Consider the following 20,225-nt stretch of genomic DNA (forward strand, 5'->3'; position numbering starts at 1 on the left):
GGTGATTGGAGGAGTTGGTTGGAGGATGGAGGAAGTGGTCGGGGTTTGGAGGAGGTCAGAGGATGAAGGTGGTTGGAGGAGTTGGTTGGAGGAAGCGGTCGGGGTTTGGTGGAGGTCAGAGGTTGAAGGGGATTGGAGGAGTTGGTAGGAGGATGGAGGAAGCGGTTGGGGTTTGGAGGAGGTCAGAGGATGAAGGTGGTTGGTAGGAGGATGGAGGAGGCGGTCGGGGTTTGGAGGAGGTCAGAGGTTGAAGGTGGTTGGAGGAGTTGGTAGGAGGAGGCGGTCGGGGTTTGGAGGAGGTCAGAGGTTGAAGGTGATTGGAGGAGTTGGTTGGAGGATGGAGGAAGCGGTCGGGGTTTGGAGGAGGTCAGAGGTTGAAGGTGATTGGAGGAGTTGGTTGGAGGATGGAGGAAGCGGTTGGGGTTTGGAGGAGGTCAGAGGTTGAAGGTGATTGGAGGAGTTGGTTGGAGGAGGCGGTCGGGGTTTGGAGGAGGTCAGAGGTTGAAGGTGATTGGAGGAGTTGGTTGGAGGAAGCGGTCGGGGGTTGGAGGAGGTCAGAGGTTGAAGGTGGTTGGAGGAGTTGGTAGGTGGATGGAGGAAGCGGTCGGGGTTTGGAGGAGGTCGAAGGTTGAAGGTGATTGGAGGAGTTGGTTGGAGGAAGCGGTCGGGGGTTGGAGGAAGCGGTCGAGGGTTGGAGGAGGTCAGAGGTTGAAGGTGGTTGGAGGAGTTGGTAGGAGGATGGAGGAAGCGGTTGGGGTTTGGAGGAGGTCAGAGGTCGAAGGTGATTGGAGGAGTTGGTTGGAGGATGGAGGAGGTCAGAGGTTGAAGTTGATTGGAGGAAGCGGTCGGGGGTTGGAGGAGGTCGGTGATTGGAGGAAGCGGTCGGGGTCTGGAGTTGTATCCGTCTTCATGTTGGCCGCCATTTGATTTGATAACACAGGATGGGACCTGAGAGGATCTTCCCAAACCAGAGTGAGGAGCTGGGGGACCCCCAGGAGGCCGGGCCTGGAGAGTGGAGTGCGGGAGAAGAGGAGGAGGAAGAGGAAGGACAGAGTGGATATCAGTACCAACCACTCAACCAGGATGCGGAGGACTCCAACCAGACCGAGACCGACCTGCAGGAGAGGCTACAGGTACCTCCATTATGGCTGACCTCCGATCCCCAGCCAGGGACTTCTGTGTAGACGGATGGTGGGCAGTGATATTTATTGGGCCTCATTTGAGTCCAGTCGTCTCATTGGCTGCAGCCCTGGTGATGTTAATGAGGTGGAATCAGTTATTACATTTAGAGTGTCGTTGTATAGAGTTGGGGGGATTCCTGTAGCCGCACATCCATGTAGTCCCTAGGATCGATGTGAGAGCCCCCAATGAGTTTGGCTCCGCCCCTCAGGGTTTAGCCATGGGGTGAAGGTGTTAGGGGTGTGGGGGAGGATTTCGGCATCATCGGCTGGCAGTTGGGTAAGGCCGGGTTCACACTGATGAGGGTTTCCCTGAATCCAATCCACATGACAGGAGAGTGTGATTGTCCCTCAATGGAAGCGGTCCTCACATCTCCGGGGGCTGCGGTCCGCACTACAGAAGAGTGCTGAGCGTCTTTGGCTCCGTCTCAGATCTGACTCCATTCACACCTCAATCCGTGAACGGGGAGGACCCCCTGCTGGGACCCCGGCCTCAGTGTGACATTCTGAATTCTCTGTGGAAAACGAATGTTGTGAATAAAGATAAATAAATAAAAATGATAATAAATAACGTGTGAAAGAATGGGGCGGTGACGCCGTCTGAAACCAAACCATAAAAGTGGCCTCTGTGGGGGATGGGTGCATTGTAGATGTTCTTCCCACCCAACCATGGAGAAATCCACAGAGGTGGTGGGGGGGGGGGGGATTTTCCTCCAATGGAGGCCCCTTCTTTCTGTATGAACCATCTTTCATTGGAGAGGAAGAAGTTATGATGTAATCGATAGGAAAGCGGGAATATTCTGTATACCGGCGATCCAAGTGGTGAGGGACTGAAGGCCTCAATCAGGAGATCTCCACACTCCATGGAAGACCCTCAAGGACTTGTATGGCGAGTTTCGTATCTCGCAGGTGAGAGGTATCCTAGCAACCAAGGGTTGTAAATAGAATAGAATAGAATATACAGAATAGAATATACAGAATAGAATAGGATAGAATAGAATATATAGAATAGAATAGAATATACAGAATATAATATAATAGAATAGAATATACAGAATAGAATACACATTTCCCAATGGTTGCCCTAAAAAGAAAAGGGGGGGGGGACAACAACCCGAAGAAAATAAGGGGTAAGAAACGCCGTTGTTTGACATCTCCTCCAATCTCCTGAACTCTTCCAGCGGGATATTAATTATCTGAGGAGACATTGGATGTCCTCTCTCGAGGTCTCCGCCCATTTTCATCTCCTTTCTATCGTTCTCCATTCATTCCAACAGTAAATTATCATTTGATACGTTTGGACCTTCTTCATCGGAGATGGAAATGAGAGAACGATTTATGAAGACTCCATTTTTCTTCGTTGCGGAACATTTGATGGAATCTTCGTGGTGGTGACACCATAGAACCGCGTTCTTCCAGATAACCCCGGAGGCTCTTCAAGAAAGAAAACTTTATTTGGTAGAAAACACAATGAGAGAACAGCGATGACTTCCACTGAGAGATCACACCTCACATTTCTGAAGGTTACAGGAATCAACAATTAGTAATGAAGAAATGAGGTGCCAGATTACCGCCAATAACTGGGAGGGGTCTGCCAACAACTGGGAGGGGTCTGCCAACAACTGGGAGGGGTCTGCCAACAACTGGGAGGGGTCTGCCAACAGCTGGGAGGGGTCTGCCAACAGCTGGGAGGGGTCTGCCAACAGCTGGGAGGGGTCTGCCAACAGCTGGGAGGGGTCTGCCAACAGCTGGGAGAGGTCTGTCAACAGCTGGGAGGGATCTGCCAACAGCTGGGAGGGATCTGCTAATAACTGGGAGGGATCTGAAAGCATTCTCTCATTTTCATCGATCTTCTTTTTATAATTGGATTGAAGTTTTTTATTCTGTGCTTCCATATTTGTGTAACTGAGAATGACACAAAGTCTGCTGTCTCAGTGTTTGTAGATCTGTGTCAGATGTTACTATGGTTACATGATACCGGGACCGCCTCCCTACTATACCAGAACCGCCTTCCTCCCTCCTATACCGGGACCGCCTGCCTCCCTCCTATACCAGGACCGCCTCCCTCCTATACCGGGACCGCCTCCCTCCCTCCTATACCAGAACCGCCTCCCTCCCTACTATACCAGAACCGCCTGCCTCCCTCCTATACCGGGACCGCCTTTGACCCTCCTATACCGGGACCGCCTTCGACCCTCCTATACCGGGACCGCCTTCGACCCTCCTATACCGGGACCGCCTTCGACCCTCCTATACCGGGACCGCCTTTGACCCTCCTATACCGGGACCGCCTTTGACCCTCCTATACCGGGACCGCCTTTGACCCTCCTATACCGGGACCGCCTTTGACCCTCCTATACCGGGACCGCCTTTGACCCTCCTATACCGGGACCGCCTTTGACCCTCCTATACCGGGACCGCCTTCGACCCTCCTATACCGGGACCGCCTTCGACCCTCCTATACCGGGACCGCCTTCGACCCTCCTATACCGGGACCGCCTTCCTCCCTCCTATACCAGAACCACCTCCCTCCCTCCTATACCGGGACCGCCTCCCTCCCTCCTATACCAGAACCACCTCCCTCCCTCCTATACCGGGACCGCCTTCCTCCCTCCTATACCGGGACCGCCTTCCTCCCTCCTATACCGGGACCGCCTTCCTCCCTCCTATACCGGGACCGCCTTCCTCCCTCCTATACCGGGACCGCCTGCCTCCCTCCTATACCGGGACCGCCTTCCTCCCTCCTATACCGGGACCGCCTTTGACCCTCCTATACCGGGACCGCCTTTGACCCTCCTATACCGGGACCGCCTTTGACCCTCCTATACCGGGACCGCCTTTGACCCTCCTATACCGGGACCGCCTTTGACCCTCCTATACCGGGACCGCCTCCCTCCCTCCTATACCGGGACCGCCTTCCTCCCTCCTATACCAGGACCGCCTTCCTCCCTCCTATACCGGGACCGCCTTTGACCCTCCTATACCGGGACCGCCTTCCTCCCTCCTATACCGGGACCGCCTTTGACCCTCCTATACCGGGACCGCCTTTGACCCTCCTATACCGGGACCGCCTTTGACCCTCCTATACCGGGACCGCCTCCCTCCCTCCTATACCGGGACCGCCTTCCTCCCTCCTATACCTGGACTGCCATTCTAGAAGTGGCAAAGGCTTTTCCTGACAATGACATGACGTTTATACAAAGAGTCAATATTTGCAGTGCTGATCCTTCTTTTTCCTGACCTCTGCAATTCCCCGGCATGGGGTCACTCCTCTTCTGGGCCACATCCTGACTGATGCCCCCCCCCCCCCATTCTTCCATCATCAATGCTTGGAGTTTGTGGGGTTCACCCAACTCCTGAGGATTGACCACAAATTCTCAATGGGATTTAGGTGTGGGGAGTTTCCTGGCCATGGACCCAAATTTTCCACGCTATGTTCCCCAAACCACTTCTGACTTTTCCCTTCTGGCATGGCGCTCCACCATCGTTCCTCACCGAACTCTTCTTGGATGGTCGGGAGAAGTTGCTCTCAGAGGTTTTTGTACCATTCTTTATTCTTGGCAAATTGTGAGTGCGCCCCTCCATTGGCTGAGAACCCCCCACATGAATGGTCTCAGGAGGCATGGCACAGGACTGATAGCGCTCACCTTTCCCTCCCTGGAATTCCCAAACAATGGGAAAGGGGATTCCTCAGATAAAATGACCCCCCCCCCCCCTGTCCTCAGCAGTCCAATCCCTGGACCTTCTGCAGAATATCAGTCAGTCCCGGATGTTTCCTGGAGAGAAGCGGTTTCTTTGCTGCCCCTTCGGACACCGGGCCACCCTACAAAATTCTTCTCACTGTGCGTGCCGACACACTCACACCCGCCTGCTGCTATTCCCGAGCAAGCTCTGCACTGGTGGTGCCCCCATCCCCCCCCCTCTGCACTGGTGGTGCCCCCATCCCCCCCCCTGCACTGGTGGTGCCCCCACCCCCCCCCCCCTCTGCACTGGTGGTGCCCCCAACCCCCCCCCCCCTCTGCACTGGTGGTGCCCCCAACCCCCCCCCTGCACTGGTGGTGCCCCCACCCCCCCCCCCTCTGCACTGGTGGTGCCCCCAACCCCCCCCCCCTCTGCACTGGTGGTGCCCCCAACCCGACCCCCCTATGCACTGGTGGTGCCCCCAACCACCCCCTCTGCACTGGTGGTGCCCCCAACCCCCCCCCCCTCTGCACTGGTGGTGCCCCCAACCCCCCCCCCTGCACTGGTGGTGCCCCCATTCCCCCCCCCCCCGCACTGAATACCGATTAGCCAGAACATTCCGGCCCCGGCTGTACTTCAGTGTTTTCCATTGTTTCGGAGATTCTGTATAATTTTTACCCATTAATGAGAAGAAATTTGCATTTTTTAATGATGGAACAATAAAGTTTTTGTTGATTTTCGGGAGAAAATATTCACTTTTTCTCTGTTTTTTATTGGTTGGTTTCAGGCGGTTGCTCCAACCCATTATTTCACCTTTAATTTCTTTCTCTTCAATCACAAAGTTTGTTTTTTACCCTGAATGTCACACGGCTGGGGCACGCTGAGGGGCGGAGCGAAACATGTTGGGGGTGTGGCCTGGCTGGCACTCTCACATCGATCCTAGGGACTACATGGCTGCAGGGATTCCCCTTGGCGGTATCCGGGATGAGCACCATCCCATGCAGCACCCCCAGTGGCAGGTGCAGGGATTTATACACCCGCCTTACCAGAGACTGAGAAGTTGGGGGAGGGGGGTTATTGGCACAGTGTGGATTCCAGTGTCTATGGGAGCACCGGGGGAGGGGCTCTTTTCAGTGGGTGTTACCGCCTTCCCTGACGCTGCGATGTGTGTGCTGGAGGATGATTGGCCGTAGAAGAAGTGGGCTCTGGTCATAGAGTGGAGGGCAGCATAGAGAGAGTGAAGAGCCCCTAGAGGGAGCGGAGGGCCCCATAGAGAGAGTAGAGGGCCCCATAGATGGAATGAAGCACCCAGGCCCCATAGAGGGAGTAGAGGGCCCCCTAGAGGGAGTGAAGGGCCCAGGCCCCATAGAGGGAGCGGAGGGCCTCATAGAGGGAGTAGAGGGCCCCTAGATGGAGTGAAGGGCCCCAGTGCTGATGAATGAAGATTCTTTATCTGCTCTCATTGTAGGCGATGAGGCTGCACCTGCCGGACCCCCCTGTGGACAGCGAGGATGAGGAGGAGGGTGACGCCGCACACAACTCCATTCCGATGGACCCAGGTATCCAAGGAAACCATTATCAGGGGGCGTACACAACCTGAGCAAACCATGTGCCGGCTGTATGGGGACCATTAATAAGGGTTCTCCATCACCAGCGAACTTATTGTCCCCACATAAAGGAAATCCTCAATTATCCCCGGAGTGCCGCTTTAATCTTCCCAGAATGAGAACCAATCGGCTCGGAGTTGGGATTTCCGTTCTCCGCTGAACGTTCTCCCTCCCCCGCATGTTATTTGAAAAGCATTTCAGGGGGGTGGGTCCCTCGTGGGCTGAGCCCAGGGGGTGTGTCATTAATTGTCCCTGACAGGGTGAGTCCGGGGGGGGGGGATGGGTCATAGCTGGGCTCACAGGAACTTGTTATTATTATACAGGATTTATGTAGTGCCAACAGTCTGTGCAGCGCTGTACAATATGAGGGCAGGCAGTACAATAGAGGGGCATCAGAGGGCGCTGATCATTCAGCCTGGAGGTGGGACAGCGCCCCTCGGGCAGAGCCGAGCAGGCAGAGTAGTGCCCATTTCCTTACACTGGGAGGGGGAGGAGTCAGGTATGGGAAGGAGTCATGTGCCCCCCCCCCCCCCACTGGGCTGTGTGGGAAGATCTTATTATTGGAATTCAGGATTTTTATAGGGCATGAAATCCTAGAAAAGGAACAGCGCAATCATCAATCATCCTCCAATCACAGAGCTCGGAGCGGTATGATGAAACCCGCCTTCCACATACCAACCCCACCTCCCACGTGCACTGACCCTACCTCCCACATGTACCAACCCCGCCTCCCACGTGTACTGACCCCACCTCCCACATGTACCAACCCCGCCTCCCACATGTACTGACCTTGCCTCCCATATGTACCGACCCCACCTCCCTCCTTTTTTCAAAACACCTAGAAATTACTTTTTTTTACCCGCTTCAGGTCGCTCCATAAAAGTTTTACTGCTACAAGGCGGCACCTGTGTGCCGGATCACATATACATGTATGAGACCCGACACTTCCGGGTACAGGGTGCGCACGTGTGCCAGGTCACGTATACATGTATGAGACCCGACACTTCCGGGTACAGGGTGCGCATGTGTGCCAGGTCACGTATACATGTATGAGACCCGACACTTCCGGGTACAGGGTGCGCACGTGTGCCAGGTCACGTGTACATGTATGAGACCTGACACTTCCGGGTACAGGGTGCACATGCGTGCCGGATCATGTATACATGTATGAGACCCGGGACTTCCGGGTACAGGGTGTGCATGTGTGCCGGATCATGTATACATGTATGAGACCCGGCACTTCCGGGTACAGGGTGCGCATGTGTGCCGGATCACGTATACATGTATGAAATCCGACACTTCCGGGTACAGGGTGCGCATGTGTGCCAGGTCACGTATACATGTATGAGACCTGACACTTCCGGGTACAGGGTGCGCACGTGTGCCAGGTCACGTATACATGTATGAAATCCGACACTTCCGGGTACAGGGTGCGCATGTGTGCCGGATCACGTATACATGTATGAGACCCGACACTTCCGGGTACAGGGTGCGCATGTGTGCCAGGTCACGTATACATGTATGAGATCCGACACTTCCGGGTACAGGGTGCGCATGTGTGCCGGATCATGTATACATGTATGAGACCTGACACTTCCGGGTACAGGGTGCGCATGTGTGCCAGGTCACGTATACATGTATGAGATCCGACACTTCCGGGTACAGGGTGCGCATGTGTGCCAGGTCACGTATACATGTATGAAATCCGACACATCTGGGTACAGGGTGCGCATGTGTGCCAGGTCACGTATACATGTATGAGATCCGACACTTCCGGGTACAGGTTGCGCATGTGTGCCGGATCACGTATACATGTATGAGACCTGACACTTCCGGGTACAGGGTTCGCATGTGTGCCGGATCATGTATGAGACCTGACACTTCCGGGTACAGGGTGCACATGTGTGCCAGGTCACGTATACATGTATGAGATCCGACACTTCCGGGTACAGGGTGCGCATGTGTGCCGGATCACGTATCCATGTATGAGACCCGACACTTCCGGGTACAGGGTGCGCATGTGTGCCGGATCACGTATACATGTATGAGACCTGACACTTCCGGGTACAGGGTGTGCATGTGTGCCGGATCATGTATACATGTATGAGACCCGGCACTTCCGGGTACAGGGTGCGCATGTGTGCCGGATCATGTATACATGTATGAGACCCGACACATTTCCGGGTACAGGGTGCGCATGTGTGCCAGGTCACGTATACATGTATGAGATCCGACACTTCCGGGTACAGGGTGCGCATGTGTGCCGGATCACGTATACATGTATGAAATCCGACACTTCCGGGTACAGGGTGCGCATGTGTGCCAGGTCACGTATACATGTATGAGACCCAACACTTCCGGGTACAGGGTGCGCATGTGTGCCAGGTCACGTATACATGTATGAGATCCGACACTTCCGGGTACAGGGTGCGCATGTGTGCCAGGTCACGTATCCATGTATGAGACCCGACACTTCCGGGTACAAGGTGTGCATGTGTGCCAGGTCACGTATACATGTATGAGATCCGACACTTCCGGGTACAGGGTGCGCATGTGTGCCAGGTCACGTATACATGTATGAGACCCGACACTTCCGGGTACAGGGTGCGCACGTGTGCCAGGTCACGTATACTTGTATGAAATCCGACACTTCCGGGTACAGGGTGTGCATGTGTGCCGGATCACGTATACATGTATGAGACCCGACACTTCCGGGTACAGGGTGCGCATGTGTGCCAGGTCACGTATACATGTATGAGATCCAACACTTCCGGGTACAGGGTGCGCATGTGTGCCAGGTCACGTATACATGTATGAAATCCGACACATCCGGGTACAGGGTGCGCATGTGTGCCAGGTCACGTATACATGTATGAGATCCGACACTTCCGGGTACAGGGTGCGCATGTGTGCCGGATCACGTATACATGTATGAGATCCGACACTTCCAGGTACAGGGTGCGCATGTGTGCCGGATCACGTATACATGTATGAAATCCGACACTTCCGGGTACAGGGTGCGCATGTGTGCCGGATCACGTATACATGTATGAAATCCGACACTTCCGGGTACAGGGTGCGCATGTGTGCCAGGTCACGTATCCATGTATGAGACCTGACACTTCCGGGTACAGGGTGCGCATGTGTGCCGGATCACGTATACATGTATGAGACCCGACACTTCCGGGTACAGGGTGCGCATGTGTGCCGGATCATGTATGAGACCTGACACTTCCGGGTACAGGGTGCACATGTGTGCCAGGTCACGTATACATGTATGAGATCCGACACTTCCGGGTACAGGGTGCGCATGTGTGCCGGATCACGTATCCATGTATGAGACCCGACACTTCCGGGTACAGGGTGCGCATGTGTGCCGGATCACGTATACATGTATGAGACCTGACACTTCCGGGTACAGGGTGCACATGTGTGCCGGATCATGTATACATGTATGAGACCCGGCACTTCCGGGTACAGGGTGTGCATGTGTGCCGGATCATGTATACATGTATGAGACCCGGCACTTCCGGGTACAGGGTGCGCATGTGTGCCGGATCATGTATACATGTATGAGACCCGACACATTTCCGGGTACAGGGTGCGCATGTGTGCCAGGTCACGTATACATGTATGAGATCCGACACTTCCGGGTACAGGGTGCGCATGTGTGCCGGATCACGTATACATGTATGAAATCCGACACTTCTGGGTACAGGGTGCGCATGTGTGCCAGGTCACGTATACATGTATGAGACCCAACACTTCCGGGTACAGGGTGCGCATGTGTGCCAGGTCACGTATACATGTATGAGATCCGACACTTCCGGGTACAGGGTGCGCATGTGTGCCAGGTCACGTATCCATGTATGAGACCCGACACTTCCGGGTACAAGGTGTGCATGTGTGCCAGGTCACGTATACATGTATGAGATCCGACACTTCCGGGTACAGGGTGCGCATGTGTGCCAGGTCACGTATACATGTATGAGACCCGACACTTCCGGGTACAGGGTGCGCAAGTGTGCCAGGTCACGTATACATGTATGAAATCCGACACTTCCGGGTACAGGGTGCGCATGTGTGCCGGATCACGTATACATGTATGAGACCCGACACTTCCGGGTACAGGGTGCGCATGTGTGCCAGGTCACGTATACATGTATGAGATCCGACACTTCCGGGTACAGGGTGCGCATGTGTGCCAGGTCACGTATACATGTATGAAATCCGACACATCCGGGTACAGGGTGCGCATGTGTGCCAGGTCACGTATACATGTATGAGATCCGACACTTCCGGGTACAGGGTGCGCATGTGTGCCGGATCACGTATACATGTATGAGATCCGACACTTCCGGGTACAGGGTGCGCATGTGTGCCGGATCACGTATACATGTATGAAGTCCGACACTTCCGGGTACAGGGTGCGCATGTGTGCCGGATCACGTATACATGTATGAAATCCGACACTTCCGGGTACAGGGTGCGCATGTGTGCCAGGTCACGTATACATGTATGAGACCTGACACTTCCGGGTACAGGGTGCACATGTGTGCCGGATCATGTATGAGACCCGACACTTCCGGGTACAGGGTGCACATGTGTGCCAGGTCACGTATACATGTATGAGACCCGACACTTCCGGGTACAGGGTGCACATGTGTGCCAGGTCACGTATACATGTATGAGACCCGACACTTCCGGGTACAAGGTGTGCATGTGTGCCAGGTCATGTATGCATGTATGAGATCCGACACTTCCGGTACAGGGTGCGCATGTGTGCCAGGTCACGTATACATGTATGAGACCCGACACTTCCGGGTACAGGGTGCGCATGTTTGCCGCCTGCGACTCGCTCCCACTGTGATCATACCCAGCGGCGGGTACCACAGGCTCCACCCCCACCCGCCCATAATCCAGTACACAGCCAGATCGTGGTTCTGACAGGAGGGAAGGGACGGATCCCATGTTCCTGCAAAGCACCTCCCCCACAGTACACAAACACTGGCTAGGCACACAGTTAACCCTTCATCGCCCCTGATGTTATCCCCTTCACAGCCAGTGTCATTAGTACAGTGACAGTGCATATTATGATCGCTCATCACTGTATTGGTGTCACATTATATTAAAAAAGAATAGCGCACCCATGCAAAAGAAATATGAAGACAATCCATAAATAAAAATGGGGGTTTAGTCCCACCATATGGCCATATAGTGCTCAAGCCCACCACTACGTCAAAGTACCCCATTATCAGTGGGTCCTACACTATCCATAAAAAAGGGGTGAATCCAGCCTTTCTTACCCTTGGAGATAAGGACCTGGCTCCCTGCTGGGATCTGCCCCCCTGGCACTAGTCCGTAGTAAGGACCTGGCTCCCTGCTGGGATCTGCCCCCCTGGCACTAGTCCGTAGTAAGGACCTGGCTCCCTGCTGGGATCTGCCCCCCTGGCACTAGTCAGTAGTAAGGACCTGGCTCCCTGCTGGGATCGGCGCCCCTGACATTTTCTCTATCGCTCATTGAGGGACGCAGTCCTCTGATGCATATCAGTAGGGTTATACTGCCCCCTACAGGAGTAAGGACCTGGCTCCCTGCTGGGATCGGCGCCCCTGACATTTTCTCTATCGCTCATTGAGGGACGCAGTCCTCTGATGCATATCAGTAGGGTTATACTGCCCCCTACAGGAGTAAGGACCTGGCTCCCTGCTGGGATCTGCCCCCCTGGCACTAGTCAGGAGTAAGGGTCTGCATCCATGCACGCTGAGTGCCCTAATAGTGAAGCTGAGTCCTCCTCCTCCTCCTCTGCAGCCGTGCATGAAAAATCGCTGGTGGAGGCCCTGATTGTATCAGCGTGGGAAATCTTAAAGTTGGAGGACTCGGATATTGCTGAGTTGGCTACGCCTGTGCAATTTGACACCCGGAAATCTTCCAAGGTGAATAAGGTGTTTCCCTTTTTCTGCCTATTCTGACAAGATTGTCACTAGACAGTGGGGTTAACGAAACGCATGGTTGGCATTCCTAAGCATTGTGCTAGAAGATATCCCTTTGAGGAGTCTCTTCTGAAGAAACTGGCAGTTCCACCATTGATGGACTCTCAGGTTTCCAGGCTAAATAGGGATGGCGTCCATCCGCACAGTAGTAGCTTTCCTACATTAAGGAGATCTGCTGGCCTCTATCGATCTCAAGGACGCTTACCTTCATATTCGAATATATGTCAGGCATCAGAGTGTTATTCGTTTTGCCCTGGGCGAGGAGCACTTTCAATTTGTGGCGTTACCCTTTGGTCTTGCTTCAGCTCCTCGGGTGTTCACAAAGGTTTTGGCCCCGGTGTTGGCTTTGTTACGGCAGAAGGGGATCGCGGTCCTGGGTTACCTGGACGATCTGCTTCTGCATGCAGAGTCTTCCTCGGCTCTAGAAGCCGACATGGATGTTATGGTACGAACTCTGCAGGAGTTCGGGTGGACACTGAATTTTCAGAACTCGGCACGGTCTCTTTCCACAAAGCTGGACTACTTAGGTATGACGCTGGACTCAGCCCGGGAGTTTCCTGCTCAGACAAAACTTCTGAAGCTACAGGATGCTGTTCGTCTCCTGTTGTCCAACCATTGATCTTCACTCAGGGCTTGCATGCAAGTGCTGGGTCTGATGGTATCCATCTTCGAGGCAGTTCCACACCACATCTTTGTAAAGGGAGATTCTGATTAAATGGAACAAGGATCTGCTGTCATTGGACAATCTGATTCGGTTGAGTCGGCAATTGAGGGAGTCTCTCCTATGGTGGCTTCGCTCCCCAGCTCTACGTCTGGGAAAATCTTTTCTTCCGCTTTATTGGTAATACTGTAATCACCACGGATGCCAGTCTGTCCGGATGGGAAGGTGTCGTGGGAGTGTGTTCGGCCCATGGTGTCTGGACTCGGGAAGAGTCCAGGTTGCTGTTCAACATCCTGGAAATTCGGGCGATCAGACTGTTTGTCTCAATGGACAGATCATCTGCAGGGAATTGGCAAGCGGACTATTTCAGTCGGCAGAATGGTCTCTTCACCCGGAGTTTTTCCATCAACTGTGTCTTCAGTGGTGGACCCCCAATGTGGACCTGCTGGCTTCCCGCCTCAACAGAAATTAGCAGAGGTTGGTGTCAAGGTCTCCTCTGGCCCACGCTGCAGATGCTCTGGTGGCCCCTTGGGGTCAGTATCGTCTGATTTACACCTTTCCTCCAATACAACTTCTATCGAGACCGCTACGCAGAATCGAGGTAGAATGAATTCCAGTCATTCTGGTGGCATCAGACTGGCCTCGCCGGTTTTGGTACGCAGGCCTGGTAAGGCTGGTAGCAGATGTCCCTTGGAAACTTCCTCTCAGGGAAGATCTTCTGTCTCAGGTACCAATCTTCCATCCTGCTTTACGGTCGCTGGCATTAACTGTGTGGCTATTGAGAGACAGAGGGCTGTCAGAGTCGGTGATTCCTATGCTGTTGAAGGCTAGGAAATCTACTTCCAGGAAGGTTTATGATAGAGTTTGGAAGGCGTACATTACTTGGTATGAGTCGCGGGGGGTTTCTCCCTGCTCCTTTTCTGTGTCTCGCTTGTTGGAGTTCCTACAGTTGGGTGTAGATCAACGTTTGACTGTGGGCACCATCAAGGACCAGATTTCCCCCTTGGTTATTTTTTTCCAAGGGCCGTTGGCTGTGAAGACCTTGGTTCACACTTTTGTGCAGGGTGTTTGCCATCTGGCTCCTCCAGTGCGATCCGTGGGGTCTCAATTTGGTTCGGTCGGTGCTTCAAAAGCCTCCCTTTGAAAGCATTCAAGAAATTCTTCTGCTTACTCTGTAGCAGAAGGTGGCTTTCTTAGGAGCTATGACTTCCATACGTCGCGTGTCGGAGTTGGCTGTGTTGTCCTGTCGGTCACTTACTTGGTGATTCGTAGGGACAAAGTGGTGTTGCGACTCTGTTGGGTGCTCCTTCCTGAGGTTGTCTCAGGGTTTCATTTGAATGAAGAGATTGTGTTACCATCCCAATGTCCTAAGCCTAAACATCCTAAGGAAATTGCCTTGCATTCCTTCGATGTGCTAAGAGTGATTCAGGTTTACCTGGCAGTGACTTAACCAATCAGGAAATCTGATTCTTTGTTTGCTGTGTTTTTTCCCACCCCTCATGTTGCACTGCTTTAAAACATAGAAACATAGAATGTGTCGGCAGATAAGAACCATTTGGCCCATCTAGTCTGCCCAATATATCTGAATCCTATGAATAGTCCCTGGCCCTATCTTATATGAAGGATAGCCTTATGCCTATCCCATGCATGCTTAAACTCCTTCACTGTATTTGCAGCTACCACTTCTGCAGGAAGGTTATTCCATGCATCCACTACTCTCTCAGTAAAGTAATACTTCCTCATATTACTTTTAAACCTTTGCCCCTCTAATTTAAAACTGTGTCCTCTTGTGGTAGTTTTTCTTCTTTTAAATATGCTCTCCTCCTTTACCGAGTTGATTCCCTTTATGTATTTAAAAGTTTCTATCATATCCCCTCTGTCTCTTCTTTCTTCCAAGCTATACATGTTAAGGTCCTTTAACCTTTCCTGGTAAGTTTTTTCCTGCAATCCATGTACTAGTTTAGTAGCTCTTCTCTGAACTCTCTCTAGAGTATCTATATCCTTCTGGAGATATGGCCTCCAGTACTGCGCACAATACTCCAAGTGAGGTCTCACCAGTGTTCTGTACAGCGGCATAAGCACTTCTCTCTTTCTACTGCTTATACCTCTCCCTATACATCCAAGCATTCTGCTGGCATTTCGTGCTGCTCTATTACATTGTCTTCCCACCTTTAAGTCTTCTGAAATAATTACTCCTAAATCCCTTTCCTCAGATACTGAGGTCAGGACTGTGTCAAATATTCTATATTCTGCCCTTGGGTTTTTATGTCCCAGGTGCATTATCTTGCACTTATCCACATTAAATTTCAGTTGCCAGAGTTCTGACCATTCTTCTAGTTTTCCTAAATCCTTTTCCATTTGGCGTTTCCCTCCAGGAACATCAACCCTGTTACATATCTTTGTGTCATCAGCAAAAAGACAAACCTTACCATCGAGACCTTTTGCAATATCACTTATGAAGATATTAAACAAAATTGGTCCCAGTACAGATCCCTGAGGTACCCCACTGGTAACATGACCTTGTTCTGAATGTTCTCCATTGACTACAACCCTCTGTTGTCTGTCACTCAGCCACTGCCTAATCCACTCAACAATATGGGAGTCCATGCTCAATGACTGCAGTTTATTGATAAGTCTTCTATGTGGGACAGTGTCAAAAGCCTTACTAAAATCTAGATATGCAATGTCTACTGCACCTCCACCGTATATTATTTTAGTCACCCAGTCAAAAAAATCTATAAGATTTGTTTGACATGATCTCCCTGAAGTAAACCCATGTTGTTTTTTTCTTGCAATCCATGGGATTTAAGATGTTCCACAATCCTATCCTTTAATAGGGTTTCCATTAATTTGCCTACTATTGATGTCAGACTCACTGTTCTATAGTTGCTCGATTCCTCCCTACTACCTTTCTTGTGAATGGGCACGACATTTGCCAATTTCCAATCTTCCGGGATGACTCCTGTTACTAATGATTGGTTAAATAAATCTGTTAATGGTTTTGCCAGCTCACCACTAAGCTCTTTTAATAATTTTGGGTGTATCTCATCAGGACCCTGTGACTTATTTGTCTTCACTTTAGACAGCAATCTTAGAACGTTTTCCTCTGTAAAGACACATGCATCAAACAATTCATTAGTCATCCTTTCAAGTGGAGGTCCTTCTCCTTCTTTTTCTTCTGTAAAAACTGAACAGAAGTATTCATTAAGGCAGTCGGCTAGCCCTTTATTCTCTTCTACATACCTTCCATCCTTTGTTTTTAATTTAGTTATTCCTTGTTTTAATTTCCTTTTTTCATTTATATATCTGAAGAATGTCTTATCCCCCTTTTTCATAGACTGAGCTAGTTTTTCTTCTGCCTGCACTTTAGAAGTTCTTATAACTTGCTTGGCCTCTTTCTGCCTAATCTTGTAGATTTCCTTATCTTCATTGCTCTGGTTTTTTTTTTATAATTACAAAATGCTAGCTTTTTATTTTTAATGATTTGGGCCACTTCTGCTGAGTACCACAGTGGTCTCTTCCTTTTTTTGCTTTTACTGACAAGTTTAATGCAATTTTCTGTTGCCTTCAATAATGCACCTTTTAAGTAGTCCCATTTCTCCTGGACTCCATGTAATCCGTTCCAGTCTGATAAGGACTCATTTATGACTAATTTCAATGCTTTGGGACGTCCCAATGGTCTGAAGGCATGGAGCTGCCTCCATCAATGAACGAAGAGGAAAACTGGATTTTTTTCTTACCGTAAAATCCCTCTCTGAGGTTCACTGAAGGACACAGCACCCGCCCCCCTCTTTTGGGGTTGAGTTATTTGTTCTTCTGCTTGTTACAAACTGAAGTCCTACAGCAGGAAGTGATGGTATTCCCTCTGGGACTGCCTTAGGGGCGTAACCAAAAAGGTTTCCGCCCAGTCCTATTCCTAGAGATGGAGAGTATAAGCCCAATGGCCTGAGAACATGGAGCTGTGTCCATCAGTGAACCTCAGAGAAAAGGATTTTACGATAAAACAAAAAAAACGTTTTTTTTTTCTTCTTCCTCAAAATTGTCAGTTAAATCAATGCAGTGCCGTATCACAAAAAATGGCCTGGTCATGAAGGGGGGTAAATCTTCCGGGTGGGGGTGTAAGAAATGTTTGTGTAGCCAACTTAGTTGCATCCTTATAAATGATCCAATTTCTGGATTTGGAAGTTTATATCACTTATTGGCTGTAAGTTTATTGTCATAAATACTATTGGGGGGTTTTTCCTGGAAGTGGGGGTGTCACAGTGGGTTCAGTACAATCGTCCCCTCATTATCGGGGGTTTCTCCTGGAAGTGGGGTTGTCACAGCGAGTTCAGTACAATCATCCCCTCATTATTGGGGGTTTCTCCTGGAAGTGGGGGTGTCAGTGGGTTCAGTACAATCGTCCCCTCATTGGGGGGTTTCTCCTGGAAGTGGGGGTGTCAGTGGGTTCAGTACAATCGTCCCCTCATTATTGGGGGTTTCTCCTGGAAGTGGGGTTGTCACAGCGGGTTCAGTACAATCGTCCCCTCATCGGGGGTTTCTCCTGGAAGTGGGGGTGTCAGTGGGTTCAGTACAATCGTCCCCTCATTATTGGGGGTTTCTCCTGGAAGTGGGGTTGTCACAGTGGGTTCAGTACAATCATCCCCTCATTATTGGGGGTTTCTCCTGGAAGTGGGGGTGTCAGTGGGTTCAGTACAATTGTCCCCTCATTATTGGGGGTTTCTCCTAGAAGTGGGGGTGTCACAGTGGGTTCAGTACAATCATCCCCTCATTATTGGGGGTTTCTCCTGGAAGTGGGGGTGTCACAGCAGGTTCAGTTCAATTGTCCCCTCATTATTAGGGGTTTCTCCTGGAAGTGGGGGTGTCACAGCAGATCCTTTTCTTTGTGTAGATCACGTGGAGTTGGTGAAGAAGACGATGGCGGCGGTGAAGTTGCCCTCGCTGTCGGTCCCGGTGTGGGCTCAGCAGATCTCGGATGCAGATTGGGAGCACCTGGTACATCAGACCATCCAGTCCCGCTGTGCAGCGCCAACTTCCAGCAAGAAATGAGGACCTCCCTGTTCTGTATATACCTTGTATGTGTCGTCTGTGTATATAAAATAATTCATGTCGCCAATTCCTTGTCTGTCTTGTCTTTTGGGGACACGTCTGGTGGGGACGCATTTGGTGAGAACACGTCTGGTGGGGACGTGTGGTGAGGACACATTTAGTGAGAACACGTCTGGTGGGGACACATTTGGTTAGGACACGTGTGGTGGGGACACCTTTGGTGAGGCCACTTCTGGTGGGGACACCTTTGGTGAGGCCACTTCTGGTGGGGACACCTTTGGTGAGGCCACTTCTGGTGGGGACACCTTTGGTGAGGACACGTCTGGTGGGGACACCTTTGGTGAGGACACGTCTGGTGGGGACACCTTTGGTGAGGCCACGTCTGGTGGGGACACCTTTGGTGAGGCCACGTCTGGTGAGGCCACGTCTGGTGAGGACACCTTTGGTGAGGACACTCCTATAGTGTCAGACTGGCATCAATGAGCTTTAGTATGCTCCCTAAACGCGGTAAAACTGCTCTACAATGGAAAGTGACAGAAATAAACTCATTTTACCCCCCACAAATCGCACCGCAAACGCATGCTAGAGCCTTTGCTGAGCATTACCATAGACTTGAATGGGAGACGTTGAAGCGATTGAAACGCCTCCTGACTCGACACGAGGCTTCCATTTTGAAGCGTCCTGACGCTTACACTCCATGGTTTTGTAATGTGAACAGCGCTGTCTGCTGTCGCTTGCTCCTTGTGTATAGGCGCTTGTGGGGCATTTTTAACGCCTGCTTTTAATGCCAGTGTGAATTTATCCTAAAAAAGCTTCCAGAGGGCTTTACTCATCCATTGAGGCCCACAGGAAGTCTATAATCTTCAGCTTATACTGCTGCCTACAGGAGGATTGGAGGCTGGCTAACAAAAAAATGAAAGGCCTGCCCAGTAGAACCCCTACAACCGCCATGCTGGTTTTTTTAATTTCATTTTTCGTTTTGTTTCTGCTAATGTCCGCGGGGGGAGGGGGATGGTGGATGTCTTTCCTTTGCTGTGTTCTTTCTCTGCTCGGAGTTCCTCTCAGTCTCTCTGGACCCTGCTGGACTCATTGCAGGGATTGCTTGGAAGTCACCATTCAGCAATTTGCTGCGTTGTCCTCTCGCTGATCTTCTTGTAGACTTCTCGGAGGTTAAAGACTTCTTTGTCCCTCAATGGATGAGAAAGAGAAACAGAAGTTTTGAGGGACTCCGGTTGGGGATCAGAGAAACAGCCCCAAAGAATCATGTTTCCACCTCCGTGCCTGACTGTAGGAACGGTGACTGTAGGGAAGGTGACTGTAGGGACGGTGTCTGTAGGGAAGGTGACTGTAGGGACGGTGACTGTAGGGAAGGTGACTGTAGGGACGGTGACTGTACGGAAGGTGACTGTACGGAAGGTGACTGTAGGGACGGTGTCTGTAGGGACGGTGACTGTAGGGACGGTGACTGTAGGGACGGTGACTGTAGGGAAGGCGACTGTAGGGAAGGCGACTGTAGGGATGGTGTCTGTAGGGACGGTGACTGTAGGGACGGTGTCTGTAGGGAAGGTGACTGTAGGGATGGTGTCTGTAGGGACGGTGACTGTAGGGACGGTGTCTGTAGGGACGGTGACTGTAGGGACGGTGTCTGTAGGGAAGGTGACTGTAGGGAAGGTGACTGTAGGGATGGTGACTGTAGGGATGGTGACTGTAGGGACGGTGTCTGTAGGGAAGGTGACTGTAGGGACGGTGTCTGTAGGGAAGGTGACTGTAGGGATGGTGACTGTAGGGACGGTGTCTGTAGGGACGGTGTCTGTAGGGACGGTGTCTGTAGGGACGGTGACTGTAGGGATGGTGTCTGTAGGGACGGTGACTGTAGGCATGGTGTTCTTTGGGTCATAGTCAGCATTTTTCTTCCTCCAAACACGGAGAGTCGAGTTAATGCTAAAGAGGTGAATTTTGGTCTCATCTGACCACAGAACTTTCTCCAAATCCTTCTCTGAATCATTTGGCAGACTTCATTGGCAAACTTCATTGGCAGACTTCAGACAGGCCTGTACA

The 20,225-nt window shown here is 51.6% G+C and overlaps 1 protein-coding gene across 1 annotated transcript; it reads left to right on the forward strand.

Moving 5' to 3' along the window:
• The first annotated feature begins 936 nt into the window (after positions 1–936).
• Positions 937–18,234, forward strand: MEA1 (male-enhanced antigen 1). Its single transcript, XM_082276166.1, has 3 exons — positions 937–1,133; positions 6,328–6,418; positions 18,010–18,234. The coding sequence occupies exons 1-3, from the start codon at positions 942–944 to the stop codon at positions 18,165–18,167; spliced, it is 441 nt and encodes a 146-aa protein (XP_082132292.1). The 5' UTR covers positions 937–941; the 3' UTR covers positions 18,168–18,234.
• The last annotated feature ends 1,991 nt before the right edge of the window (positions 18,235–20,225 follow it).

This window comes from Pelophylax lessonae, assembly GCF_965119305.1.
Source record: "Pelophylax lessonae genome assembly, contig: HAP1_SCAFFOLD_327, whole genome shotgun sequence".
NCBI classification, from domain to species: Eukaryota; Metazoa; Chordata; class Amphibia; order Anura; family Ranidae; genus Pelophylax; species Pelophylax lessonae.

What these genes read in the sequence shown, in the direction of transcription:
- MEA1 (XM_082276166.1), top strand. Translation starts at nt 942, where the DNA reads ATGGGACCTGAGAGGATCTTCCCAAACCAGAGTGAGGAGCTGGGGGAC. An exon ending in ACCTGCAGGAGAGGCTACAG is followed by an intron (nt 1,134 to 6,327) that starts GTACCTCCATTA and finishes CTCTCATTGTAG; the next exon opens with GCGATGAGGCTGCACCTGCC. An exon ending in CTCCATTCCGATGGACCCAG is followed by an intron (nt 6,419 to 18,009) that starts GTATCCAAGGAA and finishes TTCTTTGTGTAG; the next exon opens with ATCACGTGGAGTTGGTGAAG.